The sequence below is a fragment of the Opisthocomus hoazin genome, chromosome 9 (assembly GCF_030867145.1).
Source record: "Opisthocomus hoazin isolate bOpiHoa1 chromosome 9, bOpiHoa1.hap1, whole genome shotgun sequence".
NCBI classification, from domain to species: Eukaryota; Metazoa; Chordata; class Aves; order Opisthocomiformes; family Opisthocomidae; genus Opisthocomus; species Opisthocomus hoazin.
Window position 1 is genome coordinate 19,204,203 of NC_134422.1, and position 18,524 is coordinate 19,222,726.

The 18,524-nt window shown below is 38.3% G+C and overlaps 1 protein-coding gene across 4 annotated transcripts in view; it reads right to left on the reverse strand.

Moving 5' to 3' along the window:
- Window positions 1–18,524, reverse strand: part of LY75 (lymphocyte antigen 75) — a 51,210-nt gene that overhangs the window by 23,445 nt on the left and 9,241 nt on the right. For all 4 annotated transcript variants that reach the window (XM_075430293.1, XM_075430291.1, XM_075430290.1 and 1 more), the window contains 14 exons: window positions 18,128–18,285; window positions 17,086–17,196; window positions 15,740–15,828; window positions 15,213–15,385; window positions 14,852–15,048; window positions 13,336–13,478; window positions 7,521–7,602; window positions 6,881–6,952; window positions 5,378–5,498; window positions 4,464–4,499; window positions 4,016–4,191; window positions 2,865–2,929; window positions 1,581–1,657; window positions 318–454 (listed from right to left, as the gene is read on the reverse strand). In XM_075430293.1, the coding sequence (XP_075286408.1) occupies window positions 318–454; window positions 1,581–1,657; window positions 2,865–2,929; window positions 4,016–4,191; window positions 4,464–4,499; window positions 5,378–5,498; window positions 6,881–6,952; window positions 7,521–7,602; window positions 13,336–13,478; window positions 14,852–15,048; window positions 15,213–15,385; window positions 15,740–15,828; window positions 17,086–17,196; window positions 18,128–18,285 (1,637 nt within the window). The remainder of the gene's footprint in view (window positions 1–317; window positions 455–1,580; window positions 1,658–2,864; window positions 2,930–4,015; window positions 4,192–4,463; window positions 4,500–5,377; window positions 5,499–6,880; window positions 6,953–7,520; window positions 7,603–13,335; window positions 13,479–14,851; window positions 15,049–15,212; window positions 15,386–15,739; window positions 15,829–17,085; window positions 17,197–18,127; window positions 18,286–18,524) is intronic.

The following is an 18,524-nucleotide window of genomic DNA, read 5'->3' on the forward strand; positions in this document are numbered from 1 at the left end:
CCCTTTCTAATCCTTGTTTTCCTTCAAAACAGAGCCCAAGATTAGACAATACAACCAACGTTCCTGGACCTAAACATGCGGCGATGGGAAAGCAAAATAACTGAAAATTACTGCTTTGAAATTAAGAACCATAAATCCCGAATAAGGGACATAAAAGTGGGGGGGATTATTTTAATAACTACACATAGTTTTCAAAAGCCATCTCCCAGTCCATTCCTGAGCACAGGGGCTACTTCCTCACCTCTTTCAGCAGGGCACTCCAGCTTACTGGACTATGAAAAACAGGTAAGGATGATTGCTCTGTATTATCTCTGTACCTTGTTCCGGAACTGATGCCAACCTTTAGGGCAACCTCCTCTGACTGGGTGGTAAGTGGGATCATGTTTCTCTAGTAAGGAGGCATTATTTTTTTCACAGATGAAGGGCAGTTTCACATTACAGTTAACTGGGTAGTCTGCAGAAACAGAAGTTTTAAAAGATAGTTATGGTAGTGCCTGTCACGCTCTAATTGCCATCCACACTTTATGACACAACAAAAACCAATTCGAAGTGAAGTCCTTTTCAGTGCAACCACAGTGAAATACTATGCAATCTTGAAGCATTAAAAGTAACAGCAGAGCAAAAGACAAACACAAATGATTTATATCAGACAGTAATATAACATTCCTAAAGATTTAGAGTCTGACCCTTCACTTCCAGTAGTAACACTTCATATAGGCAGAGACAACTTCAAAACAGAAAAGTCATGAAATAAGAAGATTTTGAATATGAAGACTAATCTCATATTCTGGCATAGAGGGTTTGTGACCTAAAGGTCATTAAAACCGAAAGGAATCCTTTAACACTCACATGGAGAGTGTCTGGCCTGTACTGCTTTACGCGATTCCTACAGTAAGTGGACCGACTTCCTAGTCAAGAGCAATTTTTGGCTGATAGGGATAAAAACAGGTCAGCAGCCTACAACAGCATAATGGGGAGAATGTGCTTTAAAGTGGAAACAGTAGTAGATAGGAGGAACTATTTGTTCTACAGGGGTTCTACATTTTCCCAATATTAAACAATGTTGAGAAATGAAATAAGAAGCTTCAAGTGCCACTGGGTGGCATTTCCATTACTTTGTGTTCTCTTCCAATGGGACTCCACTACATAATGAAATTTGCATCTCCAGATGCATATGCGGTCGCAAGTATTCAGCCAGGCTCCTCTAACTAACATAACTCTAAGACTTATTTTCCAGAGCTCGGAGTATGTAGCATAAACACAAACAGGTAACCTAAAAACCAGATTTCACTCCATTCATTTCTGTCACAAAAACAGTGACAATCAATCATAACAATTTGTTATCTGAATTCAGGTTTGCCTCTATTCATCAAGAAATATTACCATGGCTTCTACCACAAGGAGGAAATGAATGATTCAAAATTCAATCAGATTACCATCAAGAAGCCATTCACTCCTAATTAAATACCAATTTGCATTCAATACAAGAGTTTGGGCAGAACAGTAACTACCTTTATTCCTTTTTTTTAAAAAAAATATAATAATGACAGAGAGGGATGAAAAAATAAAAACAGCCTTACCTCTATACCAGTTCTTTCTAGAAACATACCAGCAATCTCTCAGGAATCGATCATGGAAGCGTGAAAATAACTGTAAACTGGATATAAACATTTCAGAGTCAATCTCCAATCCAGTGTGATCTTGAAGTGGAAACTCTGATAGCAATAGAGCCAGTGCAAACAAAAATTTGGGCTGGTAACTGTTTCTAGGAGATGCCCTACAACACTGGAAAGGACAGAGGGGGAAAAAACTAGACTAGGAACAAATATGTGGTAGGTTCAGTAGTTACATACCATGCCAAAATTAACTTTGTCAAGGAGACATGCAGAATGAGGGTAAGTTATTTATCATCATGCTGCAATTGCAGGACATTGTGAGGACAAGTAAGAAGAATGGGCAATAGCCCCTATTTTATTTTAATAGTAGTATATTGCTACAGTATTTTGGAAAGTGAAGAATTTTACTTGTAAGAAGTCCATGATGTTTCACTACAGCCATGAATGGCACAAAGAAGGTTTGCTGCGAGTCATCTCAGCTCTACAGGGCTATACTACAAGCATATACTCCAAGACTTGGCATCACCTAACTGGAAGGGTGAGGTCTAAAACCAGTTTCCCATTCCCTGTTCTCAGGTATTTCTCAGATATGCCGAGAGCCAACAGATGTGTTTTTTTCACATTTTTTTTCAGTTCTCCAATTATTAACAGAACATAGAAGTGGTCTTAAAAATCCAATAAAAGCATTTTAAAGACCAACGGAATACAGATTTCAAGGATTCACATGACAAGACTAAGATGTCAAACCCCAACAGCCTGAAACCTGGAGGCTCCAACAGACACACAAGAAATGGATTATGAATTCAGTTATTATTAAGTTAGTATGAATCAAATTTATGATATTGATAATGCTTGTAATGGGAATAGAACTCAAAATTTCAACGACATTTTGAAATACAACCACTTTCTAATTGTACACATACTGTCTTAAGCACTGTTTGCTTTGTCTGAGCACTACACAGTTCTCTCTCTGCTTTAAGTACTCTATGGTCTAAGTTTAGCATGACAAGAACAGGTGCAGGTACATGTGAACAAAAGCAGAGAATAGTGGTCACTGAATAATGCTGTATTTTTCCTAGCTTAGTTCAAAATATTTATCTTACTTCTTTTGGATGATACAGAAGGAGTAACTTTTGAAAAATTTGGGGATAAAATATTTTCCTTTGGAAACTATTCTAGTTAACTATATTCCTAAAAAGCACATCAAAAATAGCTTACAATAAAGCATCCCATAATTATTCTACATACGGTGAATGATAGCTGTAGCCATAATCAATAAACTTCAGCCACCACTTCTGTTCACTGTTTGATAACTGCGGAAATAAAGAACAAAAAACCCAGTATTTTACAACCCATAAAGAGCTCCAGACTATACCACAGATAAATCAATGACAAAATTATTCTGATCTAAAATGTTTCTAAAACGTACAGGAATTACTGTTCTTCAGCAATAGGAAATGACAGAGTTTGAGACTGATATGCCAAGCAGATGGACCCCTGCACCTACTAGAAATAAAAGCTCCTACTTTCCACTCTGATGGATAAAGCTATAGGATATCTTGCAGCACTGTCTTAAGTGTGTGCTAGATACATCATTCCCACAAAATCCATAGCAGGAACTCTACCAGACAACCAGGACACAGCTGAAAGCTGCCTAAAGCTGATGTTGTTCTACAGGACCTTCCTTCCTCCCTCAGAATAACTCTGTTCTTCCAGCAGATAGCCTAACAACAAATAGTTCATGAAAAGGCTACAGATTTAGCAGGTCAAATCCTCGATTTCTCCTGCCTTGTAACTTCTAGTCGGGAGAAATTTCATGAAGAGAGCTTGCAAGCTGTTAATTTCACAAAGTGTTGTCTCACAAGCAGCAGCACTGAAGAAAGGCAGTAACAGAGGTGCTGAAACTTGCAATGTTTTGGTAAGATTCTTTAAAAGAATGTACTTTCACCCTATCAACACTACAAACCCCTTTCAGTAAAGGCTATCAGACCATCATGCACTTCTAATTAAATCCTCTCATCAGGTGAAAAATGATGTGCTGTCCCATGCATAAAATTAAGAACTGGCACAATTGTTAGTGAAGTATCTGCAGACAATGGGACGCTTACATGGTAGTCCTGTTATGACACTTTCTCTCCATTTGGAGGTCGGTTGTTTTTTTTTTTTTTTTTCATATTGTTAAGGCTACTTTTAAATTTAAAAATTCTTTTTCAAGACTGACATTAAAATAATTCTCTTTCAACTCTCTTTTTCCTTTGAAGTACAACTAAAAACTATTAAGGACAACAAGAAAAAGAAAGAAATTAAAGATTAACTTTTTTTTTTATATATTGGAAAAACTAACAAGAAAAGTTCCCTATCATGGAAAGTATCTGTTAAAACAGATTACACTCCCTTACCTTTTCTATTTGAGACAGTATCGTCCTGAGTTTTGGGTAAGACTCCACAGAAGCTAAATCACTATCATTTTTTTGACAGTAGAAAATAGCTTCCTGGAAGCTCAGGTTTTTATCTGGTACAAACCACAGCTCTGCTCCATCAACAACCAGTGGGGCTCCATGAATTCCAATTTCATCTACGCAGAAGAAATACCACACACATAAGAAATCAATTCCGAAAAACTCGTCCTTTCTTTTTCAGAACGTCATAAGAAATTTCAGCTTGACACAGGGAAGAGCGAACACTCCCTCTTGCATTCAGAGCACTCTTGGAATTAAATGCTATCAGTCATGACCTTTGCTGGTATCAAACAGGTATTATAGTTGTAATAGAACAAAACTAATACAATATATCAAGTATTAACAACTATACAGACATAGCAGAAGAATATGCAGAAAGTCTATTTACCTGGTATATACCACTCAGGTGTCTTTGGAGTGCTACCTGTCCAGAGGAAAAAAATAAAGGGATAGTCACTTCAAGTTCAGCTTTTAACGAGGCTGTGGTCACCAGTAATAGCAGTGATGTCTTGTACTCGTGCTTCTCAGTATGCATGATGGAAAAAAATAAAAGAAGGAGATCACAGACAGGTTTCATAGCTTAAAATAAGCTGATGTAAAACTAATGGGAGTTTTGCATACCTCAGTCTTAAACATTCCCAAGCAGAATATAAGCATCAAAGTAGTGTATCTACCCGTATGTCCCCAGAAGAAAGTTTCATCCCCTGAAACGTCTTTTAATGAACAACCAAAATGTAAAAGCCTACTGGATTACAGCACTTTCCATACTCCATGTGAAAAGCTGGATCTGTGCAGATGTGTCACGCCATTCTTTTGTATTCCCACTCCTCTGTCTCACTACAATGAGGAGCTAATATACTAGTTTTACCAGAAGAAGGTTAATTCATCTAAGGGTGAAGTAAACTGTACGCCCAAGATGTCGGTGGTCATTTAGTTACAAGTATCACCATGAAAGATTAAGTGAAGTCCACAAATGCTGCAGCTTAGTGGCTTGTATCACCTCACCTAGTAAGAAGCAACTGCTTACTTCATGGGACAAGAAAGAATATGGGAGCGGTGATACCGCATCCTCCACACGGTCATTTGACATCTCATACATCACATACATCTTTGAATATTCTAAGTGCACGCCTGTTTGTATGTGACATAGGTGAAACATCTCATGTATCGTCCCTTCAGTGTTCAGAGAGCATATGATAAAACACTGTTTGCAAAGTTTATCTTACTGGGCAATAATGACAATTTGGTGGTAATAAATGCTAAACTCTTTTATATTAATAAATGGATGTAACTGCCATTTACCTTTTGTTATCTGGCAGACCCACTCAAGTTTAGCTTCACAATCAAAAGGCTTAAAGTAAAATTCCAGGTCTCTGGCTTCATGATGAAATCTCCAAAATGATCTCCGTGAAAACTGAGAGGTCTGTACAAAAGCAGAAACAGAGAACTGAGTTAGTATGGCACAGGCGCCTGAAATATGAAATGAAACTATATTAAAAAGGTACTTGGCAAAGTCAGTATATTTTACTGTGGAGTTAGTCCCACAACTTACTTTGCAGAAAGTCAGCAGGTACAGCTGTAACTCTTCAACTATAACTCTCCATGCTAGCCAAGGTCATGAAGCAACTCAGTAAAAGGCTTAAGGTCAGACTACATAGAAAAGTCTCTTCCTGCAATATTGCTTCTTCGCGTTTTTTGAAGCATACAGATCTCATCAATGCTTATTAATGCATTATCGGTTGCAACTTGTTGCCCTAAAATGATTCTCATTTCTGCTCAAAAGAAGAAACCATCTGAACAGGCAGAGAAATAATCTTCTTATTTATTTCTTACAATCAAGCTTAAAATCTGACTTCACTCTTGCTGATCTCTCCGATAAGGAGAATTTTTTATCATTTAGTGAAAGAACATGTCTATACCCAGCAGGTAGGAGAGGGAGGTTACTGTATTCAGTGTCCCCTTCAAACTGCTCTCATCTAAAATTTTTAGTAGCTTAATGCTGACCACTTCTTGGCCTGGGGTCACGAACACAGGAGAAGAAAATGAGGGGAGATAGCTGTGAACAGAAGCAAAGGGATGCAATTATCCTTTCCTTCAGTAAATCCTAAAAGCAGAGGTGGTTCTAACTAGGCTAAAAGAAAGGATGGTATAGGAATGATCTTATAAAAAGTCAGGTGATGCTTCAGAAAAGTTAAAGGCCATTTTAAAAATCGTCATCAAGGCTAAATTAAATAATTAGGAATTAAACAGAGGTCTGACATTTTGAGTTAGAAACAAACACAGCACTTACAGTCTATTTCATAAGTAAACAAGGAAATACACACAATACACACAAACATAAGCTCTATCCTGGCTACTACATTCCTTTACTTTCGGTTTCAAACATTTTCTTAATTTGCAGTTCAGAAAAACTAATCTAGATTTTAAAAGTTACTGGTAGGGATCCATTTGCTCTTCTGTTTTAGACTCCACGTTATCTCCTTAAGTGTTGTGTGCAATATACAAGAGATACAAAATATGGCATTATGTAATAGAGAATAGCATTGTTACTAAAATATCATGTAGTTCAAAAGAAGTCTTATGAAATGTTATCATTAGCATAATGCTTAGTTCATAAAAAACTGCTTGAATAAGGGAAAAATCAATAGGTGTAGACTGATATAGGGAACAGTAGCAACTTTTTCACTACGCAAATAAAACACCTCAGCAGTCAACCTAAATACAATATACGGCTGGCAAAAGTATTTATTGCAAATAATTCCATGTGAAAATATGCATGCTATTATTAAAAACCTTGAAACTAACCTTTAATGCAGCACAGTCTCTTGTATCATATTCATCTTCCAGATCATCAAGCGGCATAACAACACTAGTTACCTACAGGATGGACAGGATGAAAGGATCATTACAACTATTTTTGCTATGGTAATCCCCAGAGATAACCATTCAACCCTGGGATCCCATTATGTTTATCGCTATTAAAATGTGTTAACTAGCAGTTACTGGATCTGTTTTCAGCCTGTGTACCTGTTATTTTGGCAGAGGGAAAGAACTCCCAATTTCAGGCTAATAAATCAATCACAGTGAGGAAGATTTTTTTTTGAGAAGTCTGACATATCAAGGAGATAAACTGATAAACCCTCCCCTCCGTTGTGGCATAAAAGACATCTTGTTCTCTATACCAGCTCTTAGATGTTTACTACTCTATTTCTGTTATAATATTTTAATGCAACAGCAACAGAAATCAGGTTGACTTTATTAAAGATATGTTTTTAATTGGAAATCTGCCTGGATGGCAGCTCTTAAGTGCACAATCTTCTTCTGAATTATTCATCTGTTGAAGGATCTGCCATATTCTAATTAAAATATTTATCAATTTATTTTCAGTCCAGTCCAAGCTGAAACAAATGAGGACATTACGTTTCCTGGTTAAAAGTTAACTTACAGGTTTATCATCACTCCATTGCCAGGTTCCCAAAGAATCTGGACTCCTCTTATTCATTCCAATCCATACCCATCTGTCATTGCTGTAAATAAACACAGTAAAATATTAAGCCAATAATACGGTTCAGCTCATGTAGTAGAAGAAATGACCTACATCATGACATTACTTAGGATCAAGCAGCAAAACCAAAGGTTTACTACTGCAAGTTGTAGCAGTTCAAAGAGAAAATTGGCATAAAGGCTAGGACCTCTTCTGCACTTTTCTTTAGGAAGAATTTTGACTGTGGTCAGGGAAAGACAAATAAATTGGATAATTCCTTTTTTTGCTGCATCACCACTTCATTAGTTGCCACTTCATATAAAGGTCTCTTTTCTACAGTTTGCTTCCAGAATCACACACAGTGTTTATTTGTCTTGCTTCTCTTTCTCTTGTCCATCTCAGGTCATCTCTCTCTACACTATCAACTCAAATCTACTCTTCCTTAAACCATATGAAACTCCTACTCATACAGAATAACTGCCTTCATATTTCCCTTAAGTTTGTCAGTGATATAAACAAACCAAGCACGGGCACATATTTCAATTATTCACCTTCATAAAAGAGGGATATACATAAATGTGCACATAACACCGCAAACTTCAATGTTTGCATAAAAGAATGGCAATAGAAATTTTACTCCATTTTACAGGATTACAGTCAGAACTGTATTTTTTTCCAGATTTTAATTCTTCATTTCTCGTAAGCAGGGGACACTTAAATTAAAAATTTGAGCTGTGTTCCAAGATACAAAAGTTGCCTCAAAAAAATGAGTTTACAATGTAAATATTTAAATTGACAGTAACAGCCTTTACCATACTCTTTCCTATTGTTTATGAAGCTAAAGATACTGTAACAAAATGAAATATGTGCTAGTCAAACTGCAAGGTTAGTTTTGTACTGCAACCTCTACTTCTCAAAGTATGAACTTTGTGCTAGCTATCGATGTTTATGATAATTCACTCCAATCCACTATCCTGCCCAAGAAGGCAACAGACACTTTTCTGAATGATGGTATCAGCTGGAAGCAGCGGAGAGATGAGAAAGACTATGAGATTTCTATGAAATCATAGACTAGGTGAAATCCTACTGCAATAGGGTTGTGGAGAAGGCACTCTCATCAAGGTGGTCTGACAGCAATAGTAAAGCATTAATGCCACAATACAGGGCTCTTGTAAAACTGTATCAGGAGTGTTACTCCATAAATTCACATTGTAACAAATACAGAGAAGGAATACAGGTTATGTGAGGAAGTAAGAGTTTAGGTTATTAACAAGAATTAAGGATTTTCTTGTCTAGCCTTGACAAAAAAAAGATGGGGAAAGGATAGAATTATTCCTTACAATGTACTAGGAGAAAAGAAGCTATTTGAGCAAAAAGGACATTGTGTCTAATGGAATCACAACTCAGAAATAAATTTAGGCTCAAAGCTGAAAGAGATGTCTGACCAGCAGAGGTCAGAGTTTCGAAAAGGCTCCCAAAAAAGTAGTGCTGACAAACTTAACAAGGTAATTTTAAGACAGAACTTAAGAAGTTTATGAAAATAGCTTTATTACATGGAGGGATGGACTCAGATCCAGGCTTACCTGCACAAACAATGTTATGAAATCACGGGGCAATGTTAAGAAATTCTTTGGTAAGACTATGCCACTTCCTTTCTGCACATATCATTTTAAAGATGCTAAATTGAGCCTGAAATGGTTGGCAGCACAGCACCAACAAACAACAGTTTAGCCCAGAGTATGTGGGCTAGGTACATGAAATCCACGAAGGGCAATGACATTTTATTTGGTAGAGTTCCCATTAGGAAGAAAAGCATTAGCCACCAAGACATCTCATTTTTGTTTTTTTCTCAACTCCAGTATTAACTTTCTGACATTGGTGTGATAGCGTGATCACACTAGTGCGATCTTCTCATACTGAACAGTCTTTAGTCTTTTAATGATATCACCAAGGAGCCTTTAAAGAGTCTAAATGCCCGCTATCACTCCAGAGGGAAAACTGTGAGCCAAACATTCACAGCTGTCAAGCAGCTAAGTGGCTTTTGGCAATTTGCCTTTAGGACTTTATTTTTCTGTGATTGTTCTTTCCAATTATGAATCAGACATTGCTTAACCCTCCCCTCCTGATCGTCACCTACAGGCTTAGTGCGGTTTAAGCAACTGATCATCACAGAGGAATATCTACCAAAAAGAAAATTTGACACACTCATTTCAAAAGGATCCACAGTAATTACTTGAGGAACTAGAGCAATTTTTCAAAGTCTTTAAACTTGTGTTTGACTTTTTATGCAATAAATAAATTTTAAAAAAATTTGAAAGTGTGCCAGGTCAAGAATTTCTCCAGCTCATCTCCCCATTTACAATTACTGGCCTGCAAACATAACAGCGTTTTCCAGCTGACTGGGTACTTGCACATTAATGCACATTTTTTGCTTCTTTTGGAACTGTTCAGACATGACCATGAGTAATTCAGTAACTGCTACATTATCCTTGATAGCACTTTCAAGTTTAAGTCTTTTGATAGCCCTCTGAAATCATACTATCACCTCATCACAGAAGAGAATTCTACCAACTATTTCAGACAAATATGAATTAAGATGGTCTATTGCAACTCAGCTTGCAGCAAGGAATTTGCTTGTACTTTAGATATACGTCTCCTCATTGCAAAGCATTTAAAATTCACCCTCTGGACTAGTAACAAAATGGATTTATCTGTGCAGAGTATTCTTTGAGCTACATTCCTGGAACTGCCTCAAAAACCGAGATTATACTGAGTTTTAACCTAAAAAATAGGTGCAGTTTGTGTTTTACAATGGACTCCACACTGATCAACAATGAAAACCCTAAATTTCCAACAATCCCCGCAGATTACTAGTGGCTTTTCTCTCACATAAAACTAAAACTTCATAAAATTCAATGTTGTGCAGGAGTGGATAAATACAGTTTAGACGACTGTGAAGGGAATATAAACCAGTAAATTTTCTCCTGTCATATTCTAACTGCTGAAACAGGAAACGATTTCTTCTGTCCCTTATGTCAGCTCCAACACAAGATTAAGAGCCTAAGTGAAGATACTGTGGCTTGTAGTTCAACCTAGTTCTTGACAAGAGGTAATGTGTACATCTGGGCCAACTCCCTCCTAATGATGCAATTTAAGGCACTATTTAATTTTAGGCAGTGCTGGCCTATAAGTACATACGAAGCCCATTTGACCCCCTGCTCTTCCCTCTCTAACAGGCTACTGCCACTAGATGAGTCCCCATCCTGCTAATCACCTACTTTTTAGCAGAGGAAAAGAGAAGCTGTATTAATGCAATTACTACAACTTGCATCTCAGCTTTATTGTTGTTTTGGCCAGTGTGTTGAGAATAAGATGAGTTTTTTCTTGCAAACTCTAGTGTCAGTGAGGCTTTCTAGACTCAGAACAACTACAGAAGCAGAGCTGTGCATATAAAAGGCACTGATTTCTTTCCAGTAAGGTGTCCTCACTGAAAATCCAAGCTTTACCCTCCTCGCGTCCAGCGTCTCTGCCAGCTATAAGCTGCAAAATGCTCACAAAAACAATCCTAAAAGAATGGAAGTAACTGAACCAGATCTGTTCTGCCTGTATCGCGTCCCTCAAAGTGAAAAGAGGTTATCTCCTATTTCTTTCACACTGGGGAAGGTTGGCAGGCAAATTTTATTTTCCTTTCCAATGGCAATCGCCCGACTTGGCTGGAGCAACTGTAGCTCTTATTTGCCTCTAAGGTGGAATCCGACTAAAGAACAGAATGGACTAGGCAAGCTGCCCTTTTCCTGGTGAACCAAACTGACTTTTGCTAACATTTAAAAACAAACAGTTCTCAATGAGTCACTGGAGAAATGTGCAAGGGGAAAAAAACCCGAAACCAAAAAAAGACAAGGTGTGGCTCCTTCCCCAAGCTGAAAATGAGTGCACTGAATGAATAGTTTAGGTCAGAGTTTGCACTGAGTTAATGCAGGGAATATGGACAAACTGCATGCCAGCACACTGCAGCAGCTAATCACATCTAACATTATCTTAGGACGATTTCTCCCAGTTACCTGAATTATTTGTTCTCGGTACAATAATTCCCTTGGTTTCTTCTCTCTCAAATGAGCTTATTTTCAGACAAGCCACCCTTCTCTCTTGATCTCCAAAATAGTTTATACAATCACCACCTCTGAGTAGTTTAAAAGCATAACTAAACACTTCATTATGTTATCTAAACAAACAAACAAATATTAATTAAAAGACTTCAGTTCGTATCAAATATGTAGGATTTCTGTTCAGGAAGTTCTGCAGTGCTTGAAAAGGGGTTAACCCGGATGAAAATACTGTGTTTGAGCTTGTATTTGACACATGCAGTAACTGCAACACCGACTGCAAAGTCAGTTTATACCGGGCTCAACATATTGCCCCTTATTTAAGCTCTAGTAGAACAATACTGAAGTACTAGGACTTTCCTTCTTCCAGACCAAGTTCGAGCTTTCCGAAATATGGGAACTGCAGTAGCACTGTGTGTCAGCTGACTTTCTGGAAAGACAGGAAAAGTCTCCACCTTTAAACTCTTAACAAAAAACAGCCATTAACTATAATTAATACTTCAGATGGTCTGCAAGCCAAGAAGTAGTTCCAAATACTTGTAGGAAAATAAAGTTACTTCCCTATTCATGTTTCATAGTAGATTAGGTACACTAAAACAAAATTTGTAATTCCAAAACAGTATAAGAAGATCTATAGCTAAAAATAATTTGTGCACTAGTTTTTATTTCAAGGACTTTAGCCACTAGCAAAGAAGTCACAAGTGGCTTTTATACAAGCTAAACCATCTATATATAGAGCATACAAGTTTGTTTTCATCTCTTATGAACATAAACATTGAGTAATTTTCATGATTTGTGCACTTCTAGAAAAAGTTCACTGGGTTTTCAATAAGGCTTCTCTTCAGTCATCAAGTTTTAAAATTTAATCAGTGTTGTATGTTGGCAGCTTCTGAAATAATCCCTATTTAGTTTGTTGATGAAAAAATTTAGATCATATAACTGGCAGCATTTCAGTTTAAGCTGGCAAAAGTTCTGAAAAACAAGGCTGCCAATCAAAAAAAAAAAAAAACATACTACACAAGGATCTGACATCACACCAATGCCTAATAAAGCTTTGCAGTGACAGTTCTTTTGATTAAAAATAGAGCCTTAGACTCATGTATTACGTAGCATTTAATTTGTTGATACCAGAAAACTCAACACACCCATCTAATGCTCATACAGTGTTACAGCAGTTATGCCAAATGGGATCCATGCCAACTAGATTGCTGGACACGACATTATTCACATTTTCTAAAGATAGCACCCAGTTCACTCAGGGAGCATTTAACGAATAAAGATAAGACCTATCTGAAAAACTGAAATAACAACTCATTTCTAAAGAACATTTCAGTAAAAAATACAAACAACTACCACCCAGTTGTGCCAAAATTCAATGCAAAGAAAGAAACACATTAATAGCAACACAAACTTAAATTCATGTAATGGAAGATGCTCGCTTTTCCTGTGCTCTCTCTAGCAATGTGAAACATTTGCCCAAGCTGTACTCCCTTGACATTTTCCAGGAAGGCAGTGACATGACCAGCAGTTCAAATGCCACATCTAAACGTTTTTACTGTGGGAAACACAGTCACTGTACACTCTCTCATACTCGCCATCTGGGGTCAGCAGCAGCATTTGTGATCTACTGCAGAATGTGACTGAAATATTTTAGCCCATGGCTAATTTGTTACCTGATTATTTTTCTCAGGATTGAATGAAGAGCCTTGATTTCTTCTGAGTGACTAAAACTAGGCAGATGGCCTCCAAGTGCTTCACAGAACCTTTCTGCCTCTTCCCAGGTCCTGGTTCGCAACACTCTTTCACTGTGGAAGAGCTTCACAACAAACACATCAGAGTAAAAAATGACACAAGTGACAGTATTTTTAAAACACTCCTGTACTACTCAAATATACTCCATCCTAGCTAGGAATGAATAATTGGTATTTCCACAGGGAGAGAGCTTGACTTCTTAACAATTAGTTTATTTTACAACAGCTACACTCTGAAGTCTTACGTTTCAAACACAACTTATTCCATATGGCAGGCTTTCTCTGTTTTTATTTACCAGAAAGATTATACAAAACAACACCCAACTCACTCCAAAACTGCAAGACAAATTCTAGGTTTGAAGGGATGTTGTTCTTTCAAATTCATGGTGAAGCACAAAGCCAAATTTGCACTGAAACCAGGCTTGTTTGGGTGCTGCAGGTGAAGAAAGTTCTTTGGCGCACCCTTTGCTACCTGCATGTATCAGGTTTGCATACTTGGCTCGTACACCTCAGCTGACATGTCCACTTGATCCCCTTGACTTCAGTCCAAGCCAGCTCTCATGAAGTGGATCTCTCTGCACAGACATGCTGCCCTTGGTCAACAGGAGTTCTGAAGAAACTGCCCAGGCCAGCTGCCACATACCATCAGCTATGGGACGGCTATGCTGCACGTCAGCTAGGCCCATCCCTGTGGGACCCTTGCCCACAGCCTTGTTATTCAAGCTGGGTTTCCCCACTTTGCTACATGAGCTGTTTACAAGACACAGCTCATTGCAGACACTGACCCCAGAAATAATGAATAAACAATCCAATAAACAGCCTCTTTCTTAACTTAATAGGAGGGGAAAAACCTGCAATTCTAAACACAAACTTAAGCCATTCCAGCTCACAGCATGGCTGTTCCATTCCACTATTTACTTCAAAAACAGGAAAATACAACTGAGGTTGCACTTGTTTGATGAAATCTGGTATTCATGTTCAAACCAGAGAAAACCCCACCTTTCCTATCCACACTCTTAGAGTGTAGAAAGAAAAGGGACAATGGAAGGCAACACAAAGTGCCTGCCTTCCTTGCTTAGGTGTCTCTGCGTGCCAGATGATGGCAGGCAGGCTAGGATACAGACACAGCACCCTCCGGCAGCACCAGGCCCCCGAGACCGGCAGCACAGGTGAAAGCTGTCGCCCCGCTCAGCTCTGATGCACTGAGCTGGCCACAGAAAGACAAGGAGAGGCGCACTGGGCCTTTCAGCAATCGGCAGAGGGTGGTGCATGAGAACATCCAGAGGCAGTCAACCCGAAATCAACACGAATTCCTCCTCCCAGTGTAAAACATCTTTGAAATACCCTTCAGAACAGCTACAAGCCACAAAAAGGCTAATCGCACACTTGCTGCAAGACAGTAACGAACAATTATCATTTAACAGGAATAACATTTTACCTTGTAGCAGGCAAGGCCAGATCCATTGTGCCACCCAGGGGGACAAGGATCGGTTGGCTTTGGGAGCACTTCTGGCTCCTTGGGCAGCCCGATATATTTTTTGCAGACAGAAAATGCTTTAGTGGTTTTACAGTCCTTCGTTTCCCACTTTCCAAGAGACTTTCCACTGGGCATGGCCACGCATCCTCCGGAAAACTCTAAGATTTAAGCCACCAAAGACGTATTTAAAACTACTGGCTGGTTTTCCTGGTTCTGAATTACTATTCTGTCTCATCCTTGGAGTTCTGTAACATGGTACTCCAATGTTTGGTCAATGTAAAATGATACTATTTTTATGGATTTTTTTAATTGTTAAATTTACCTGGTTGCAAGGAATTCCAGTTAGTGTATGTCACAGCTTCATTTTTTTCCCCATCCACTGTACCCCAGGAATATATTCCTGATTGGCTAATATCCTGCAAACCAGTCCAGAAGTACTTATCTTCAACTCTGGTGTGTTTTCTAATTAGACTGTTGATAAATTCTTGCTCAAATCTGAAAATTCACAGATTAATTTGCATCAATATTTGAAAGATATCTGAAACTATTGAGTCAATCTGGAAACCAGGCATATTGTTACATGAGTTAGTTCAAGTGGTTGTCCAGGCAGACCCATATTCAACATGGGGTCAGCAGCCTGGGAATTCATATACTTCCAAGAAGGTTTTACACTGTAGGTTTACCATTGTCACACCATGGAAAACACAGTTCGCCAGTTCTCCACAAAAGCAATTCTATTTCTATTTTTTTCTTTATAAACCACTAATTAGCGCACAGCGGTTTTAACCTCCAACTATATCTCCAGGATCATACTGTAAAACATGCCCATAAATTAGAGATGTGTTTTACCTGTTCATCACTGTAAGATTGCACTGTGCTCCAAATGAAACTTCTGTTTTATAAACCTTGTAACAGTAGTTTCCATGTCTCTCCCATCCCTGGTTAGAGAACAAAAACCACATTTCTACATAACAGCCTAATTTAGGCATTATCTACAGGAGAAAATAAATCATTGGTTGGCGCCTACAAGCCTGCACAGCATATACAAGAAAGAAATGCAGTGCATCACATACAAAGTCCAGTATCCTCAACTCCGATTCATTCACAGTTCTAAGAAATAATGCAACCATGGGAATAAAACACACCACTGTTTTAGCTTGACTGTGCAGTCTTCTGACTGCTGTGTACGTTTAGAGAGACAAACACAAGGGCAACAGCCTAGTCCTGTTCAAAACAATAGGAGTTTTCATGCTGTTCCACCAACACCAGGATTCAAACAGAGGAATAATAAGAGGGCATTACTACTGTTTCTTTACTTCTGAAAAAAATATTTTATACTGAAAATGTGTGAACTTACAAAAATTCACTAGTATTCAAATCTTTTCCCCTATACTTATACTGAAATTTCAAGGAACATTAATGTGTTACCTCTTTGCTAGCCTACCAATGCCACTGGTGACTGAACAGCACAGAAAGCTGTAACCTCTACATGCTGGCGATTTCCAAAGAGACAGAGTAAAAATACCCTACGGTTGTGCAGAAAGAAAGATAAGCGGTAAACATGTTTCCTGTTGCAGGCACTACACCACACAAAACTGAACCAAAGAATTATGAAATAGCTAGTGATACCATCCCAAGATAGTTCAAGACAGAAAAGACTTTTTTTCAAGCCTTATTTATACTGTAATACGTTCTACTGTAAAAAAAAAAAAACCAAAAAAACCCCACACAACCAGAAAAACCCCCACCTTTATTCAAGTCAAAGAACAAAAAAGACAGCCAAGTGAAGCCTAACAGAAACCTAATCTCATTTATCAGCCTCTGCATATCTTTGTTGCAAAGTGCTTATCCTAAATTTTAAAACTTATTTAAAGCAAAAAAACACGAACAAATGTCATTACTGATAATATATCTAGTAAAAGCAATTTTTTTTTTTTCAAATAAATAAATGAAACACAACATCTCCTGGGTCCAAGCTCACAATACTTTCATCAATAAACAGAGCGGTAATACAACCAGAGCCTGCTTAGGAGAATCTGAAATTTGTCTCATGCTACATAAATGTCTTTTTTCAGCCAAAATGTTCCACAGACTTTATTGTATGGGCAAGAAGGAAATGGGAAGCAGAGGAAGAAAGTAATTTTATGCAATTTCTGAACGAAGTGAAAGTAAAAGAAATACAGACATCCTGTTACCTCTTCCAATGAACAACTTTTATCTGATTTTGTTTCATTCAAAATGTCTCCTTTTTTCTTGCACACATATTTAAATTCTTCTTCACAGGATCTGACTCTCCACTGTCCCAGCTGTGAGAAGGAAAGGAAAAAAGTATTTAAAATTCTAAAATCTTTCAACTTACACAGTGCAGGGGCTGAGTTTTCATATAGGCGAAAGCCAAAAAATGCCTCTAGCAAAAATACTGTGGGCAGGATGCCCTGGATTATATGCATAGGTGCATGTTTGGAAGGGAGATAGAAAGCTGTCAAATGTGGAGATGGCAGGATTCTGGATCACATCTGAAAAGGGAAGAAAAGGCCATGGTGGTGCCAACTCTCCCAGATCAGGGTGCGAATGGGTACAGGGGACTTGCTCAGCTTTCTGCAGAGGCAGGGAGCAGGTAGCTCAGAAGAACTGGGCACATGAGCTCCACTGTCAGCCGGACAGCACAGCAAGCAGATTCTTGCTCCAGTTCTCTGCTGAATGTGGGAGGCAGGATACAGCCTGCTTCCCTCTCCACTCATCTTTGTAACCTCCTTCCCCCACCCGCCCTTGCTGCTTCTGTACTGTATGCCCCCAGTGCCTGTCCTCTCCTCCCCTCTTACTGAGGTATCTCACTACCCATCCTCAGATGGGGTCCCCCACATAGGTCCTGGAGATGACTGAACTCAGCTTTTCCTTTCAATACTTCAGCCCATCTCCTTCCCAGCTCTCTGCCACAGACACGCAAGAATACGGTAACCCAACATGCAGAGCGACAAGGACAATGGGCTGGCCAACAGCAGAGGTAGTCTCAGCACTGCGAGCAATTTCTTCCATTCTTTGCAGTACACAGCTACCAAGTGTCAGCTATAGTTTTAAGAAATTTGCTTGTAGAAAAATTATTATCTGTATTTTAAAGATTATTCCACAAATAAAACCAGTTATCTGCTTTACCCTCCCCTTGACTTTTTACGCACATCAGTGTTGCCTCTACTATGACGGAAAAAAAACTAAAAAAACCCAACACGTTATTCCTACCTTGCCTGAATAAGACACACAGTTAGGAGTGCTGTTAAAAGGAACTTTTGGTTCATTCTGATCCCAATATGTAAAAACCACAGCTGAGCGATCTGACCATTTGAACAAGGTTGGTACATCTTCATTCCTGAGACCCATCCATATTTCTTCTTCAGCATCTGTAATTCAAAATTAGGACAACTTCATAATTTCAAAATAATATTCAAACTACGTGAAATCAGCAAAATTATATTTTTATCATTATACTGCATGGCATAAATGCTACAATTTTTTTTTCTTACAGTGAGAAAAGTGATTCGAGACAAGTACAGTACATTTTCATTATCTTGTTTCTTACCTTCTATTCATGAATGTGAAGAAGTTTCACAGAGAAGATAACAAATGGAAGAAAAGACAA